The 17,055-nt window shown below is 52.2% G+C and overlaps 6 protein-coding genes across 6 annotated transcripts; 2 read left to right on the forward strand and 4 right to left on the reverse strand.

The window, feature by feature from the left end:
* Positions 1-1,273: 1,273 nt before the first annotated feature.
* On the reverse strand, positions 1,274-3,966 carry QC761_503080 (uncharacterized protein). The gene is made up of 3 exons (XM_062879542.1): positions 2,441-3,966; positions 1,655-2,372; positions 1,274-1,591 (listed from the first exon to the last, which is right to left on the reverse strand). The coding sequence occupies exons 1-3, from the start codon at positions 3,037-3,039 to the stop codon at positions 1,427-1,429; spliced, it is 1,482 nt and encodes a 493-aa protein (XP_062730287.1). The 5' UTR covers positions 3,040-3,966; the 3' UTR covers positions 1,274-1,426.
* A 1,163-nt stretch (positions 3,967-5,129) lies between these two features.
* Positions 5,130-11,091, forward strand: QC761_503070 (uncharacterized protein). Its single transcript, XM_062879541.1, has 6 exons — positions 5,130-6,115; positions 6,191-6,605; positions 6,716-6,782; positions 6,928-9,662; positions 9,717-10,859; positions 10,981-11,091. Exons 1-4 carry the CDS (start codon positions 5,921-5,923, stop codon positions 7,409-7,411), a joined length of 1,161 nt encoding a protein of 386 aa, XP_062730288.1. The 5' UTR covers positions 5,130-5,920; the 3' UTR covers positions 7,412-9,662; positions 9,717-10,859; positions 10,981-11,091.
* On the reverse strand, positions 5,553-8,603 carry QC761_503060 (uncharacterized protein; the record flags this gene model as incomplete). Its single annotated transcript, XM_062879540.1, has 3 exons — positions 5,553-6,474; positions 6,531-8,209; positions 8,262-8,603. 2 exons carry the CDS (start codon positions 8,601-8,603, stop codon positions 7,859-7,861), a joined length of 693 nt encoding a protein of 230 aa, XP_062730289.1. The 3' UTR covers positions 5,553-6,474; positions 6,531-7,858.
* QC761_503050 (uncharacterized protein) lies at positions 9,114-10,804 on the reverse strand (the record flags this gene model as incomplete). The annotated part of the gene is made up of 3 exons (XM_062879539.1): positions 9,114-10,059; positions 10,109-10,315; positions 10,371-10,804. The coding sequence occupies 3 exons, from the start codon at positions 10,802-10,804 to the stop codon at positions 9,114-9,116; spliced, it is 1,587 nt and encodes a 528-aa protein (XP_062730290.1).
* Positions 11,092-11,490: 399 nt separating the features above from the next.
* QC761_503040 (uncharacterized protein) lies at positions 11,491-12,963 on the forward strand (the record flags this gene model as incomplete). Its single annotated transcript, XM_062879538.1, has 1 exon — positions 11,491-12,963. The coding sequence occupies one exon, from the start codon at positions 11,491-11,493 to the stop codon at positions 12,961-12,963; it is 1,473 nt and encodes a 490-aa protein (XP_062730291.1).
* A 140-nt stretch (positions 12,964-13,103) lies between these two features.
* Positions 13,104-15,789, reverse strand: QC761_503030 (uncharacterized protein; the record flags this gene model as incomplete). The annotated part of the gene is made up of 5 exons (XM_062879537.1): positions 15,002-15,789; positions 14,793-14,929; positions 13,860-14,736; positions 13,235-13,787; positions 13,104-13,179 (listed from the first exon to the last, which is right to left on the reverse strand). Exons 1-5 carry the CDS (start codon positions 15,051-15,053, stop codon positions 13,104-13,106), a joined length of 1,695 nt encoding a protein of 564 aa, XP_062730292.1. The 5' UTR covers positions 15,054-15,789.
* Between the last annotated feature and the right edge of the window lie 1,266 nt (positions 15,790-17,055).

Genomic DNA, 17,055 nt, shown 5'->3' on the forward strand with positions numbered 1-17,055 from the left:
CCATGATTCTCCCCGATTGGAAGAATGCGACGGGCGAGTAGGAACAGTGCCGCTTGATGACTTCGGCACGACTAGCCTCCGACTGTGCAATACATGTACTGCTAAGAGGCTCAGATGGTCTACCTGGTATGCAGTGACTTTTGCTCTCCTTATTAGCCGCATGGGTCGGAATTCATGCCGGGTGGGGCGGGGGTCGCTCTCCTCCCTACCTTTACGTTCATTTTGTGTCCGTAAACAACACTTGAACCAAGTCACGTGCAGGTCGATCAGCTCGACTCATCAGTTGTGCAGCGAAGGGCAGATCGTATATGCATTGGTTCCATACCTGGTATGGAGGGGTAACCTCGTTGAATGTCTATTGCTTTCCAGTACACTCGTCTCCATGACAGGATTGGTATTTCTCGCCCACAGAGAGAGCAAATGCATCGGACTTTGGAACATTTGAACGACGTACCATTTTCGTTGTGTCGATAACTTGGTAGATACTATCACTTCTGTGTCTGCGAGTTGACAGCAAACCGCATTGACAACGTGGAACTTTCTTGAACCTCCGCTGTGCAGTATCGTGCTCACAACATTCCAACTAAGTCGAAATCAATGTCACACAGCTTACTGTTCTTAAGAATAGTCCTGGTCGACAGTACGATGTTATCAGGGACCCAGGGCAACTATAAATCAGCATCAGATAGAGCTGAAAGGTTGATGCGGGTTTTTGCTGATGCTTGGTCCCAACCGTACCAAAAAAGTAATCTGTGTCGGGGTACTTAAGAGACTGGGTGATTCATGCGGCATCAGCTTCTATTGGACTGAGTGGAAGTCTGGCTTTTGATGCCAGGTCGGCCGTGTTGTTCTGTCATTCTACCATCAGCCCGCCCGACTCCCGGTGTTTCAGAGGATGAAGCGGTGGGTGGTAGATTCCCATGTGTGGACTTTTGGTTCTGGCTGGGTTATTTTGAAGTTAGAGTCTCACCGTTGATGCATGTAGGTAGTTCAGCTCTTGTTGGGCAATCTTCAAGCTATCACTTGAGTTCAGATTGTGTTAGATGACGTTGCCATGGTATCCTTTCAGAGAGAATGGACTTGCGGTTGCTTTGTAGTGGCCATGAGTGAAACGCCTGTTTAGGTACCCCTGAGTTGGTTATATGCGAAGTGCAGGCTTAGGTTGGCTGAAGAGTGTGTATGCGATGCAGGGCTCGTGGTGCCTTTGCAATCATGGAGGTCAAGGTAATGGCTTCCATCCTTAAAGATCGAGATGCCAATTCCCAGTAAAGAACGCTACACAAGTTTCCATTTCTTATGACCATGGTATATAACAAGACAAATTCCCAGTCCAGTGACTTGCGCCAGTATGTCCGTCTCATAACCCAGCTTCTATCCCTACCAGTTACACAATAAACAAAAAGAGTGTGCATGTACCATCCACTACCTATACCGTCTGTTGCAACCTGCCGACCATGAACTGATCCAAAAACAGCAAGCTCTGGTCCATATCCTCCTTGAGCAGCGACTTGCCCGCTGTCATGGGCAATCTCTCGGGTGCGGGCTGTGTGAGATACACCTTGGCTCTGGTACGGTGCGCAGATCGAAAGACCTATCTTCTGTTAGTAAACGAAGCAACATAGGTACCAGGTATGTATCAGTATCAGAAGCTTACCCTCAGCCTTTTAACAATATCCTCGAACTCCTTCTTGATCTTTCCATCAACCCCCTCATCCGCCAACTGGCCCCTAAAGGCATGCTTCTTGACCACTTTGCAGAATCTTCTCTGCAAGAGAGGGACATTTCTTTCCTGGATCAGCCTGGGCAGGTACGCCTCCAATCCCAAAAACGCATCCAGGGCTTGGAACAGCAAGACCTGATTTCCACTCAGCCCATCAAACTTCTCCCACTCTCCACTGGTCTTATTCTGGTGTCCCACGCCCCAGGCATAAAACCCTTGAACGCGGCTCAACCACACTGACCTCGCAATCTTGGCGTCGTGAACTCGGTCGTAGTAGCTGCTTAGCAAAGGGCGTAGCTGGCCTTTGATGTCACGGACATGTTCGAGACAAGACTCCTTGTCGCCCCGGGCGTATGCCACGATACTTTCGACAATGGAGCAGTAGATTGGTACCCCTAGCACTTCGACCTCCTGAAAGATGCGGGCAAATTCCTCCTCTGAGGACTGAATAAGAGTCGAGAGGCCGGTATTGATCTTGAGGGCGTAGCCTCCAGCTGGGTTGAAGTTGAGAACCAGGCTAGACATGTTGTTTCCGGATTCGGAATCGAGACCGAAGTGCGACTGCATGGAGTTCCAGGGCGTGACGAGCTCCATGGGGAGGGCAATGGACTTTTCGAGTTGGGCGAGGCGGACTACTGGGATGCTTGCCCATCTAATTTTGTTAGCCATATGGATATCTTTGTGAACCCAGTCCAGACATGGACGACATAGGACGCTTACCTATAAGCATGTCTACACCAAGCCACACAGCAGTAGAACCCATTGTAAGCATCCCTGGGGAAGACATCCCATCTTCCAGCATCGGCCGCTTGCAGCAGTCTCTGAACTTCAGCCAGGTCAACCTTTTGACTCAGAAGCTGAACGAAGCGTGTCCTGAACTCGAATATGCGCCTTTCGTTGATGTTGTCGTTAAGAGATGCATTCTCCGCTGGTAGGAGGGGAGCCATCTCATGGTAGATGTCTTTGTATGCCTGGAGGCATGCGGGCCATGTCTTTTCATTGTGATTGGATCTCGGAGGCCAGTAACCAGCTCCATCCTGCTGAACAAGGGTGGAGAATGATGATGCGACCTCGTGGCAGTCAGACAGGTCGTGGATGGTGTCGAGCTTCTGTTTATTGAAGGCGCCTGTTGAATTGTGGGCGTTCGTCGAATCTGAAAAGACTCTGCCGGATCGAGTGAATCCTTTGAAAAGATTGAAGGACGGAATGGTGTGCTGAGACAGGCGCTTCATGATCCATGGCCTCCATGGCGTAGACACTATGAGCGTAAAGATGCTCCCAAGAACGGAGAGGAAGATGAACTCTGAGAGAGGAGTCATGGCCAACTCCAGAGTTCTTCAGCGGTCGATAGGACTTGCAGGGTAGAAGTTGGTAGAGTCTGTGTAACTGGTCTAGTTACCAAGTAATTCGAAATAGATAAAGAGGTAATGCGGAGATAGACGATCAGCATCAACAGCAGTCGAGGGATTTTATATACAACAACCAGCAACAGTCCTAAGGATACCAATACCCCCTCCCAGGTTCGGAACGGGCGCAAACTGCAGAAAGCCAGGGCTGAACGAATCACCCACAGGCCACTTACAGAGTGCCACTTTTCAGGCCTTGAACAATACCTTGATTACGCCTGTTTGTTCCTCGAGCGCTTGGATACCGCCAGTACCGGTGACATGGTTGGTGTGGGCACCATCGTCACTATGGATCAGGGCTTACCGAGCATATAGTATGTCTCTCCAGGGTATTCCGGATCGCGGATACCTTGCCTGACTTTTATGACATGGTCCGCAACCTCGCCCACCCACCCGTGAGTCCCGGCAGCTTGGGTGGATATCTCACCAAAATCATACCACACCCTCCCACGCCAACACACCGGGACGCCCATGTCGGTAAGTCGCCGACCTTGGGCTCCCACTTGGAAACATCAAGGGGTCCTGGGCAGGTGGAGAGGACGGCTCTTGTGACACTCGGGAAGGATGCTCAGTCCATTTCGACCCAATGATAGGAGTGACAAGACCACTTTCCCCTCCCAGCCGAGTGGTCAACCGTCTTTCCTCCTTGGGATGTTCCCATCTGAATTCCCGTGACCCGAATTTGGGCTTCTACTGGAGTGGAGTGGAGTGGTAACCGAGACGAAAGAGAGCCCCCCGTTGACGACTGGAGACGCTAGGAAGGGGAATAAAAAGGCGCTTCTTGATGCCTAACAGCTCAACGGTGCCGGTCACCGAGTAGACAGCATACCCTGGCCACAACGTTGAGGATTTCCGCGTTCTTGGGTCTCCCAGGGTGGCTTGCTTGCTTTGTCTTGGTGGTGGCTGTTTCTACCGATTCCGACTTTTGCCCGTGCGGATTCCGCTAGACTGAGTGAGGCCCCAGCGTCAGTAATCGTACACGTGTTGCCCACATCTCGACTCCCTGACGGCTTGTGCCGTGGACTCACACAGACCAATCGGCCAGCTTGAAAGGCAGGAATTGGTCTGTGAGACCCCCAAATCCAAGCCGGCACGTCCCACGGTTCACGGTGCGTGCCGCGGAAACTGCCAGTCGGGGCATGGTAGGTACCCTCTTGGATCAAGACACATCAATATTAAGGCACGTTGCCATGTCTCGATTCAAGACCCAGCGGTGGAAACAACGCACAGCGGTGGCTTGCTCGCCCATTTCGAGCTAGAAATTGCCAATGGCTTCAGAACATTCTGCGCTCAGCCGTTTTTCGCTGCCTTGCCTGCTGTCTGTTCCTGCTGGCATGACATGTGCTGCAGGAACCAAACAACGAGCGCTGTCCATGCTCAACCATGCAGGCATCCATCAGAAGCTATCCACTGAAGAGTTTTCAGCCACAATGCCCCACTGAGAGCAAGCTGACGTCGGTCAGGGACGTCTGAGTTGGCCGGGCCCAGCCTACATGCACATACTATGTCATCCTCCAACAGTGGGAATGCCAACCGGCATCGAACCTGGCACGATTTGTGCAAGATCCAGAGATGTGCGAGACTCGAACCCGACTTTACTGGCCGAGGGTTGAGATGACTGGCTGTCATACTCTTGCCGAATCACCGTCACACAACTTGAGAACAGCTTGACAGGTGAATCGAGTGATTCTTAAAGAAGACCTGATGTTTAAGAGGACAACATTCTCAGCATAAATCTGTCCATCGCCATAAAACAATTGTTCAGCCATAGACACTTATCCAGATCGGGATACGATCTGCTTCAGCAGAACAACGGAAGTGAGAGACACGACCCCTGAAGAAAACATCAAAGCTGAATTTCCATGCCAAGACACGGCACGCGATCCTTGGCTTCCCGACCCCAACCAAGAACAACGCCAATCGGCACTGCTCTGAACGCGGTGCTACACGCGGGAAAGAATAAAAAACCACCCTCCGATGTACCAGCGCGGCGAGCAATCGATCAGTGACATTGTCGCTGGGCCAATGTCTCGGCGGGACTGCCAGAAAGCCCAGTCAGAGAAGAGCAAGCGAGGACTAGTGCTGAATCCTGCAGACACCCACCAAGGGGCTACTCGGCCATCTGGGAGCGACCACATGCAAGTGCTGTCCAGTCAAAATCCTCAGCACAAAGCGGGCCTCTGGGGGCCATTCACAGGATGCGGGAGATCGCCCAAGAACATTGGTACCATTGGTTCAGTCTCTGACAGATCTAAATCGTGCTGTTGGGCGGCACGCTCTCGTCCCCTAAACCGATTCGAACACAAGCCTCTCGGTCTTCCATTTCTCCTGGAGGCGATATGCTGCAGAACCAGCTGTAACAGGCAACTATCGTTGTTGAGCACCGCAAATAATCTATGTGACTACAGCACTAACACCACACTAACACTCAAACAAATAGTCTCGGCCGGAGGCTTGCTAAACATTGGATGGAAAGCTAATTTTCATCACAGCCATGGGGAAAAAGCAAAAACCAATGGCACAAAGAAGATGGACAGAAAACAAGCAGCCTTTCCTCACTCCTCGCCGCCGGTGGGCTTTTCCTCTCCACTGTTTGCTCACACGGCTGTGGAAGCAGAGATGTCACGCGGGGAGGTCTTCTTTTGATCACCACCAATCCTTCAACTTCCACACTCATTTTCGGTCTTGAATATTGGAGAACTTTTACTCCTTCATGCTCACTTCTGCCGCTCCTTGGCGTGACAACATCCGCATTCCGCTCGTTTTATCCATTTTCTAGCGCTCAAACAAAACCATGACGAACTCGGGAGCGTGGGGCGAGGCGCCGCCCGGCGTGAACCTGGCGGAAAATCAGAACGGGGATATTATCGGCTCAGTCGTCGGCATCATGGTCCTTGGGCTCAGCTCCGTCGTTTTGCGGCTTTTTACACGGCTGATAAACAAGGGGCCGGGTCTGGCTGCCGACGACTATGTTATTCTTTTTGCAGCGGTGAGTACTTGAAAACGAAGAGGACGCCGTGGGGGACAAGGACAGGCTTTGCTGACCGGCTCACCGTAAATCCAGGTTATGGGCATTGGAACGGCGGTGTGTTGCCTCATCAGTGTTCCCTGGGGTGGCGGAAAGCATCTGTGGGTGGTCACCCATGAGGAGTTCACCAAGCTGTACCAAACCACCTACGCCTTCGTCATCGTTTACATCACCTGCATCTCGGCGACCAAAATCTCCATCTTGCTATTTTACCGCCGTGTGTTTGGGACAAACGTGATTTGGTACATCGTCTTTGGCTTCACCTGTGCCCATTGGGCAGAAGTAACCATCACATGGCTCGCAGGGTGCAGGCCCATCGACTACTACTGGCGTCAGTATACCGACCCAACCGCCACGGGATCATGTATCGACGCACCGTTGTTTTACTTTTGCAACGGCATCATCGGATTGGTGATTGATGTGGCCATTCTTTTGGTGCCGATTCCCACAGGTATGTTCCCATTGTTTCCACTCGCCCAGTGACTCTCACATGGATCTCAGCTTGGCTCTCCGGAAGTCCTCACACGGTATCCCATGCTAACCACCAAAATCCCATCACAGTTTGGAAGCTCAACATGCCCACCACCAAAAAGGTGTTTGTAGGCGGAATCCTTCTCCTCGGCGGCTTGTGCGTGAATTTCTGTCTTCACCCCCTCCCCATGCCCCTGTTCTGGCCACCCTTCGATATCTGTGCTGTGTCTCGGTCACGCCGACCTCTTCCCCTCAGCTTGACTGTAACCTTGTTTGACCTTGCCACTGATGCCTTACCATAGTGTGTGCGTGGCCTCGGCCATCCGAATCGTCATGATGGACCAGCTCGTCAAGTCCCCAGACTTCACGTGGGCCATGTCCAAAGTCTTCATCTGGTCCTGCTGCGAGCCATTCATCGGCATTGTCTGCGCTTGCCTCCCCACCTATGCACCCTTGGTCAGACGCTGGTGGAGGGGTGAGCTGTCGGGATACCCGGACACGCCCAAAGTGTACATGTCGGATAAGCCCAGTCCGTCCAAGGCTGGCCACAAGATCAGCGGTAGGAAGCACCACGGGGGGCTGGATGCAACTCTGCGAGGGGACGACGAAATCGAGCTGACGGTGGACATCTCGGGCGAGCCGGGACATCATCTACCGGGGCACCAGCGACAGGGTGACTCGAGAGACTCGTCAAAGACCTGTGTAAACGGGAAGAGCAGTCCAGAGGACTCATATCAGAATGAGATCATGGTGAGGAAGGATTTTTCATGGAGCAGCAGTGTCTAAGGCTAGGCACAGTTGAGGAGTTTGAAAGGGTGGAATGCATAATGGAAGGAGGGACCGGCGTTCTTTAATGGAGGAGGTTTTCTTGACACTTTTTCACTTCGGCATACACAAAGTTAGACATGGCCACTACAGGCTTCTCATCAAGCAGAGCATTCAACACTGCCATTCTCTTCTACAAAGTTCGGTGTGATCCCATATTCAGCAGGCTCCGGGAAGCCACACGGGCCATCCGAGTGGTTGAGAGCAGAGCTTCAACCGCTGACCAGTGCTAGCCAGGATCACATGTCGCGGTCAACTGAGCAAGGGTGTCCTTTGAGGCTCAAGTCCTGTGACACACGGTAGATGCAGGATTCATGACGTAGACAAAAAGAACAGACTGCTTCATTTCGTTTTCTATCCTCGACCGTTCATTTTCAAGAGATCGTCTTTAACCAACTCCACGGTATTCTAAATCACGACTTCAAAATTTGGCTTGTCCTTTGCTCCCTGAAACCACTCCCAGGTCTTGGCCGCGATGCGAGTCGGATTTCTCACTTCATCCTCCGGTGCAACCTGACCAGCAACGTTGATCACACCAATATGCACGCCCTCGGGTGTATACGACAGATTCAAGCTTTGCACAAGATTCCTCTGAGCAGCCTTGACCAAGGACAGGTTGAAGAGCTGAGGGATTGGGTGATGCGGCAGGGCAGAGCTCGTCACGATGAGCGCAGGCCGGCTTGAAGTATCCGCTCTGGCCAGCGACACAAGGTGTGGTATGTACCGCTGTGAGATAATGTACAGAGCGCTGACATTGATCTTGGGAGCCGTTAACAATTTGCCATTACCGTTCCCGCGCAGCGCGACTCACCTTGAAGTCGTACTCGACATCCTCGACGGGATGGGTCAATAGCGCCGATGGGAGAACACGAGCGGCGTTGTAAAACACCACGTCAGGTTTGCCAAAGGCGGCATCGGCGTCGTCGAGTGCTTGGAGGAGGGAGTGCGTGTGTGTGACATCGACCGCGTATGTCCTAACATTGATCTGGCTGCTGACAGTGTTCAGGACGGCTTTTTTCTCTTCTTCGAGTTGCTCGGCGCGTCTGGCAATCAAGACCACATTGTTGTACCGCTTCGAGGCAAACAGCGTGGCCACCGACCGGCCAATACCAGGCCCAGAGCCAAGCACGTGGAGAGTTCTGCCAGGAGACATGTCGACCGTGTTGTGGGTGGTTGAAGAAGAATGATAATACAAATTGGGAGGATCGATGTCTCAAGAGAAACAATATAAGTACCTACCGGGTCCAAGAGGCTCCTGAAGATCGGCATTTGAGGGACTGAAATTGTCCATCATGATTGCTTCTTCCTCCCAAAATGGGCTAGGTGACCAAGGTCGCTGCGGATGAGGGGCTCGGCGACTCCAGGCCTTTCCCTTTTGGTTTGGCTGCAAGCGCCTTCAGATGTGAGCTTCACCACATCGTTGGCTCAATGTTGCATGACCCTGCATGCATACAATCTTCCGATACGGTCTCAGCTCGCAACCAGCTTGACCGCTATCGGACTCTGCGTTCCTGAAACACATTGTGCCGTCTGCACCGAACGCTGCCCGGCCAGCGTCGCGGACGCCGAGAAACGGCCCTCACATCCATTCCACATGGTCCCGAGACTAGCCCAGATCTTCCGCATGAAATTTGGGAGAGCGCAAGACGGGACTGTTTACATACTAACACTCTTCCTCGCCAGCAGAATGATAATGCAAACCTCCAGTCTCTTCTGGCACTCCCGACCTCAGCTCCATGCTTGGTTTGGTGGCAAACATCAGTGCCCCGATAGCAACAGCGACAAGACTAGCGACATAAAACCACGGCAGCCCAATCCAGAATCCCAACTTTTTCATGCCTACATTGAAGCACCAAGCTAGTACTGGTCCGCCTATCAGCGCGCCGCCAGTCTCGAGCATGCTAATCACACCGTACAGCCTCGACGTGTGCTGGGAGTCAACATAAGCCGTCGCAATAGCCCGGCCAAGTGGCGCGCTGCCCGACCCAAGGGTGTGAATGGTCAGGCCAATGAGGAACACTGCTATTCCTGTGCTGAACCCCTGGACGAGAGCTCCTGTCGCCATGAGAGCCAGCGACACCCTTGTCAGCACGAGATCCTTTGCGAAGATGGAAACCCCATATCTGCCCGTCGGATCGGTAATCAGCTTTCCTACACGAGGCAGCACAACCAGGACAACCAAGTGAAGGATGCCCAGTGGGGGCGTAAGCAGGTAACTGGTCTCGGCCAGCGTCCAGCCAAAGTATTTACTGACATGCTGGGCAAGGGTTGTCGAATATGCAGCAAAGATGGCAGGCTGTATGAGGAAGAGTGCCAAAGAGCTCAACAGCTGCCTATTCTTCAGCAGGGACAAAGCAACCCCAAACTCGTTCATCGCGTGTCGGAGCTTTTTCGAGAGTGGCCGTCGTCCTCGCTGTGCCGCTTCTTTCAGCTGAACGGGCAAGGTTTCAGGAAGGAAGAGCAAGGCGCCGAAAATGAAGGGAGTGAGAGCAAAGACGAGGGCAATGGGACACCAAGGACCGACGGTTTGCATGAGAATTCCGGCCAGGAACGGGCCTACCAAGGTTCCTGACACAGCGCCAAAGGAAAGATATAAGAAGCCAGTAGCTCTGAAGGTCGGTCAGTGGCAGGCAGAACATGGGCTTGGGATCTACTCACCTATCACTTTCTGTACTGACGTCAGATGCCATTGCATTGAGCGAGTTCATGGCGACGGGGACGCCTCCGCCGATTAGAAAGAACAGACAGCCCATCACGACGAGGTACATGTTGGGTGCCACCCCAAAGAACAGTAAGAGTGGCCCCCATCCAAATCCAATGACGATGCCAACATAGGCGAGGGCAAATGTAGGCTTACGGCCAATTCTAGATTCATGTTGTTAAATTGAGTAGTCAAGACATCTCTGATCAGGCTGCATACCGATCGGCGAGAACACCATATGGCAAAGCCGCCACAACACCAACCAGCGAATTGATCATGGCTGAGATACCACCAAGCAAAGCAAGCTCCTTCTGCACGCCGCCGACTTTGCACATATGCTCGTCGATAGGCTCGGAAGGGTCTTTGTCGTAATAAAGATGGCAAAAAGCATCTTCGAGAAGACGGAACATCGGAATCATGTACATCATGCCGCTGGTGACAATGACAAATGTGAGCAGGGACAGCAGCAAGATGATGCTACCGGAGCTTTGGACCTGGAAACACGCTATGATTCTGTGCCATTGTGGAGGCTGCTGTGCTGGCTTTGAGCGTGTGTGTTGATGGTAGATAGCATCGGCTGCCTGCTCATCTTCCAGACTCAGCAAGGGCTCTGCTTCGATGAACTCGGGATTGGTGCTGCTAATGGTCGGCATGGCGTCTTGTGGTGTTTACCCGCGCAACTCGACAGGCCATAACGAAGCAGGAATTGTGAGTAGAGCAAATCAACAAAAGTCCTTCTGAAAAAGCCATCATAAATATGGAAGACGACGTTGCCAATTCCACCCCTGAACAAGCTGACGAGGCAATCAAGCTAATCTTCATGGGTCAGGGCTGGTTAAACGCAATATGCGGGATACGAAACACGATGCCAAGCCGCCTGAGGTCTTAACATGCTCTCTTACAATAGAATTTGTCCAACTGTTAGGCCACTTTACCCCTCTAATCTTGGCTGTCTTGGCGGCCACCAGCTCCGCCATGGGCCCACATGCCATGATCACAGGGTGGGTGGGGTTGACGGGAGCTGATGATCCTTGGGACGGAATCAACCGTCTGAGCCTCAAGGGCTCGACCTGTGAGGGTTCTGTGCCCCCGCCGGGCGCGTGTTGGTGTCATGCTCGACGTGTCTTGTCTATATGACTGGTCATTATTCCTGCCCGATCCAAGCGTACCAGCGCCCGACAGGCAGCTGTGAGATGGCTGTTGCATGTGGCTATGAAGGGCTGCTGGCTGACCACCCTTCTCGGCGCACAGGCTGCCTGCTTTAAAGCCGTCTTTCTTGCTGCTCATTTTTGCCATCTCAAACCTGTCTCATACAGCTGGCAAAACCTCAACAGGTACCATGTACTCCGAATCCAAAGACCGCGTTGCACATCGCGGAAGCTCGCCGTTTGTCCTCGGCGCTATGTCGTCGGCCCTCGTTGAGACCAACAATGAAACGCAGGTTCAACCACACACACCCGCAGGGCAGGGAGCGAACAGATATGCCACGCCAAAGTTCCAGGGTCAAAACACCACCTCTTATTCTGTCATGGTCGAATCTCACAACGACGAGCCGCTTCACCAGCGACTCTCCACAGCCCAAGATACTCCTCACGATAAGGGCCCGAAATTTCTCGACTGGGTGCATTTCGAAGAAGCTACTCTTCCTCCGCGAGAAACCGCCCGAAAGTCCCGTCTCGAAAAGATATTCTCCCCGCTCAACTCGGTCAAAGCCGAACTCCCTGGCCACGTCAGCATTGAAGGCTTCGGTGGCATCGCCGAGACGACTCACAACCTCTTCCGCTCTGTCAAAAAAGACGATTTCATGCGATCTGAGCGCATCATCCACCTGCCCAAATCGACCGTCGATAAGGCATCCAAACGGGAGCTTGAAAGACTGGAGAATGAGCTCTTTGACCTGACAAAGTACAACGGGGATAGCTGTGACTACCTAACCGTTATCACTTGGGCCGAGGAGGGGATTTCGGGCACCGTTACCCTCTTTAGAGTCATTTTCGAGGGCGAAGACGAGATAGTTGGGCTCCAGCCTGTAGCGGCGATGCAAAACGTCCCCAACCCCGTGCTGGTGAAAATGAGAACCCACGAGAGGATCCAGAGAAAAGCGGTATTTGTACCAGCTGACAAGGAAGCGGAAACGTTCAAATGGACGGCAACTTCGGCGCATTCGAGGGGGAGAAAGCCGTCTTATGTCAGGCTTGAAGGTGGCAACAGTGACGACCGACGGCCCGTTTCACCTGCATTGAGGGATCTTCGATCATCCAGCCATAGCCGAAGCCATAGCCGTCATGGTGCGCTGGCGGACGCAGATGGGGTTCGTGCTACAGTACCGCAATTTGTAGCTTTGATGCACGGATATAGAGCCTTGTTGGAGGAAGTCGAGTCGAGCAGCACGAGGCAGGTGACAACAGCAGACGGTGAGGCTCTGCCAGCTGTCACTCTGCTCAAACGCCCACGGTCGAACCCGCACGAGGGAGACAGTGTGCATGTGGCTGTTTTGGTTCCAGATCAGGCTGCCTGGGCTGACAGGGAGATGCTCTGGATCGGTGAGGGTATCCTAGAGCTGCGGAAAAGAAAATACTGGGGCCTCATTGAGCGGCCGAGAAGCCGGAGCAAGAATAGAAGCAGAAGCAGGAGCAGAAGTAGAAGTCGGGACCAAAGTCAAAGTCGAAGGCCAGAAACCCATTCACGCCATTCCAATGGGGGCCACGCCCGTCGGCGAAGTCGTAGCCGCAGCCGCAGTCGGAGCCGAAGTCACTATGGTCACGACTCGAGGAGTCGTAGCAGACACATTGCACTGGACTCTTTTCTATAGGGGGCGTGCTGTTTAATTGGTACCCCGTCATCAATGATGTTTCAAAATTGGTCATGACGATAGTTCATTAGACTGTCAGGGCTAAGATCGTAGATCAGTCACCTGATAGGATGCTCAGATCCAGAAAAGCAAACCGAGTATTACTCATTATCATTCATGAACCTCTGGAGCCATCGATTCCGCCCGGTAAAGCTTCTGAATTTCTTGCCAAAGATCCTAAAAGACCAAAGATTAGCATTTGTTCCACAAAAAATGAAGCAGAACTACTTACCATAACGGGATTGTCAACAAAGTGACAAAGACAAACAGCGCCCCGAGGATACAAAACACAACAAGCGGACCCTGCTGTTGCAGCCACCCATTGACAAAGTAGGTCAAGCCAAATGTCAACAGATTCCTAGTATTTATGGCCACAAATGCCTCTTCGTTCAGTTCACGGTAACTGTCCACAATGTATCCAAACACACAGGTGGCGGCAAACACCAAGCTCATGTTGGCCAGCCCAAAGCACAGCACTGGACCCGACCAATGTGTCTGGTACTCAACAGAGGCGCCAAATCCAAAAAACCCAACAACTCCCGTTATCAGAGAAACGGCCATAAGAGGGAGACGGAACTCTGGCTCGTAGATTCCCCTGTTTTTCTTGGTGAGGTAGATGCAGATCCAATCGTTAAGAGGACCTGAAATGAGCTCGCCGATGATGGTCAAGATGAACGGGGATAAGCTGATCAGGCCGGTCTGACTGATGGTGAAGTTGTATGGAGGGTTCACAAAAATGACTGCGTTCACGACGGAAAAAACGACAATCCAAGTGATGACGGTTCCTGAATATCGTGAGTGGGGCTGACAACTCAGGGGTTCAGGGGCTCAGGGGCAATCCAAAAGGGCCCACTCACCGTATACTAGGAATCCCCAAAACACAGCTGGATAAAATAACAATACCACAGGTCTCACAAACGGCTTCCACCCCGGAGCTCGAGAGTACCGCCCAGTATAGACCCTCAACGACTCCCAATAAGTATGCTTTCTCTCGGCCGCTTCCAACGTTGCCTGTTCGGTGACATTCGACCCATGTCCTCCCTCAGTAAAAGAAGAAACATGCTGCAACTGCACCTCATGCTCCCTCCCCAGCCTCATATTCCTCACACTGCCCTCTTCTGTTTCTTCTTTCCCCTTTGCCACAGGCACAGGAACAACCGCGTCCCTCCTATAGGCCGTCTCCGGTACTGCAAAAATAACACCTAACCCCAAAACCCCAAACAGAATCGCGCACACCCCAAACGTCCATTGGTACCCCTCCCGCTCGATTATATACCCAGCCACCAACGCGCCCCCGCTGATTCCCGTCAGCAAAAATAAATTCCACACCGCAATCCTCGTCGCCCGCTCGTGAACAAAGTATAAGTCTCCAATTGTGCACTGTACCAAGACCTCATAGGGTGCCATGCCGATACCCGCAATAATTCTACTTGCCAGAAAGGAGTCGTATTCCTTGACTGCAGCGCCCCAGATGCAAGTAATGAACATGATGAAGATGGCAACGAGGTAGACGGGTCGGCGGCCGATGATTTTGGCTAAGGGGTTGGTGATGAACAACCCGAGACCTATGCAGAGGATGAGCCAGGCGGTAGAATGGGCGAGGACGTCAAGGGTAATGTCAAGGTTGTGGGCTATTTCGACAAAGCCGGGGGACAGCATGGGACCGTAGGCTCCGACGACGGCAGCGGAGAGGGAGGTAATTAGGAGGATGAGTTCCTTTCGCCATTGTGGCCACTGGTCCGGTGTGTGTTAGATGAGGGGGAGAACAGGGCAGAGGAAGCTGGACGTACGTTGAGGGGGTCGTTGGGGCTGTCAGATGGCTGAGGGACGAGAATCACGTTTTTGTAGCGGCCGGTGCCGTGTTTCAGTTGATCTCGTGGTATGTAGGCAAATTCGGGAGGGAGGTCATCTTGGTCAGACATGAAAGCTGTGGGCAGTTCCCGCATTAGTTGGCCTAGGTGTTCCAGTGATGGTTTTTGGTTTCGCAGAGAAAGCTTACCCGTGCCAGGCACGACTTCCATCTTTTTACAGTCCAGTATTCCGAAAGGCATGCTGGCAAACAGTACTGCGACTTGTGAAGCCGCAGCTGTAGGGGAAGAGGAAAAGCTGAGCAGTGTAGAGTAGCGGCAAGCAGTTAAAATAGTCCACCCTGTGGTCGAACCTTGGGTCTGAGCGGGGAAGGCACGCGGATATGGGATGGAAACAACAAAATGGACGACGACGACGTGAAGCACAGACCCGGAAACTCTGAACCGCGCGCCAATCTCCCCACATTGAGGAGACGATCGGTCCCTGAAGGCAGGTTGAAAGCACTCGTCAACACAAACAAATACTCTTTTCCCTTCTCCTGGCCCATCCTAACATCCTGCTATACCTACTTCCCTCCACAGACTTCCCCATACGAAGCACGACCCCGGTGTAACGCTTCATGAATTTGTTACCATGCCCGCTACCTATGCAATAAACATTCGGAAAAATGCAGGTTAAAGTCAAAGTCTCGCGGCATCCAAAAGCTCCTAACCATGGCTGACGCTATTCTACACCCCTTGCACCAACGACCCGCCGGCAAAAAATGATGTCGGTACTCCGTAATCTTTGCTTTGTCCCATTCTGCACAGTTCTCCAACTTGACTCCAGATTAATTACATGCGGGGAACGACATTGTGTATGGCAAGCGGCAGTTGGGGTGGTGCCAAGGTGTGGCCTGAGACATGTGTCTGGGTTGGGTAACATTTAGAACAAATACGGACACTGCTATGTAGAATCAATGAAGATCTTGGGATAAAGAGGTACAATTGAAGAGTGCAGCCAGCCATGTGAGAAGTTCTACAGCAATGACTCCTCCAGATGCAAAATGCGCAGACGGCGTGCGTTCCCCCAGCAGCTCGTCGAAGGCAGCTTAAAGTACCCTTTGGGAGAGGAGACGCTCTGGGTATGTGTCGTTTGGCTTTACAAAGTTGAGCAAGTAGCTTAGTGAGCGGGTGAGACAGCATCCGCTGACTGTATCTGGAGAGGAGGTGACAGAGAGGGTACCTCAAACGGGTCGTTTTCGTAAACGTCTTGCATCTTGGCTGCCTCACGCTCACAGTGAATCCAGTCATTCTGAATGATGCAGAGGACGTCGATCTAGCTATATTCAAGGGCCTTTACTACGTACTGTGTGAACCCGATAACTTCCCGGATGGTCTTTAGAATGCCATCCCGGCATATCCATCTAAGCCCGTCCACCTAGGTAGCTTTGGTCGTAGTAAGTGTCTGCGATAAGCCCCAGCAGTAGCTCAGCGCAATATTCGGTCGAAGCTGGCTGTTGTGTCTCAAACCCAACTTCGATCACCCGAGTACTAGATACCTTGGTAACCGAGCAAGAGTGTTCATTTCGCGCTCAGTATGCAGCAATGCCGGATTCGATGGGGTTAGCTAAACTGAGACAGTTCTGCGGCTCTTCACGCTGTTAGTGAGGAAAATATCATCAAACCCATAATAGGCTCACCTCCAATCGTTTTGAATATCTCTATGTAATAATACCTGTGGTCACCATCGAACTGGTACTGTATCGCCAAAGGAGCCATCCCCAGGCCACGACGTAACCGTTGTAGCCGATTTTAAGGAATTCTCCGTAAATGCCTCCAGTGGCTCGATGATAACCCAGTCTTAATCGCTGCATACCACGGCTGTCTCGCAGAGCTGGTCAAGATAGGTGTGAAGGGTCAAAGTCGTCTGGCGTTGTGATGGCACGTCGAGCCATTTGCCATTCTCCTCGGCACATGGTGGATCGTTTGGCATTCAGGTCCGTCGTCGTAGGTAGGAATGGAATCAATCCATGTCGAACATGGCATACATAAATGAAGCAGTAAAAGCTCTCTCGGTTCCTTAACAAATGCAAAGAATAGCCTCAAAAGAGGCCTATGATATTGATACTGGGTTGCCGCCAGTCCAAAAAATACTGGACATGCCTCCGACGGCCCCTGTGTCCGCTATATCCTATACTAAGGCTCTACTATCCAAGATAGTCTGAGTATGCAAGGTTGAAGAAAGAAGATATAAGACAAATAT

This window comes from Podospora bellae-mahoneyi, chromosome 5 (assembly GCF_035222275.1).
Source record: "Podospora bellae-mahoneyi strain CBS 112042 chromosome 5, whole genome shotgun sequence".
Taxonomy (NCBI): domain Eukaryota; kingdom Fungi; phylum Ascomycota; class Sordariomycetes; order Sordariales; family Podosporaceae; genus Podospora; species Podospora bellae-mahoneyi.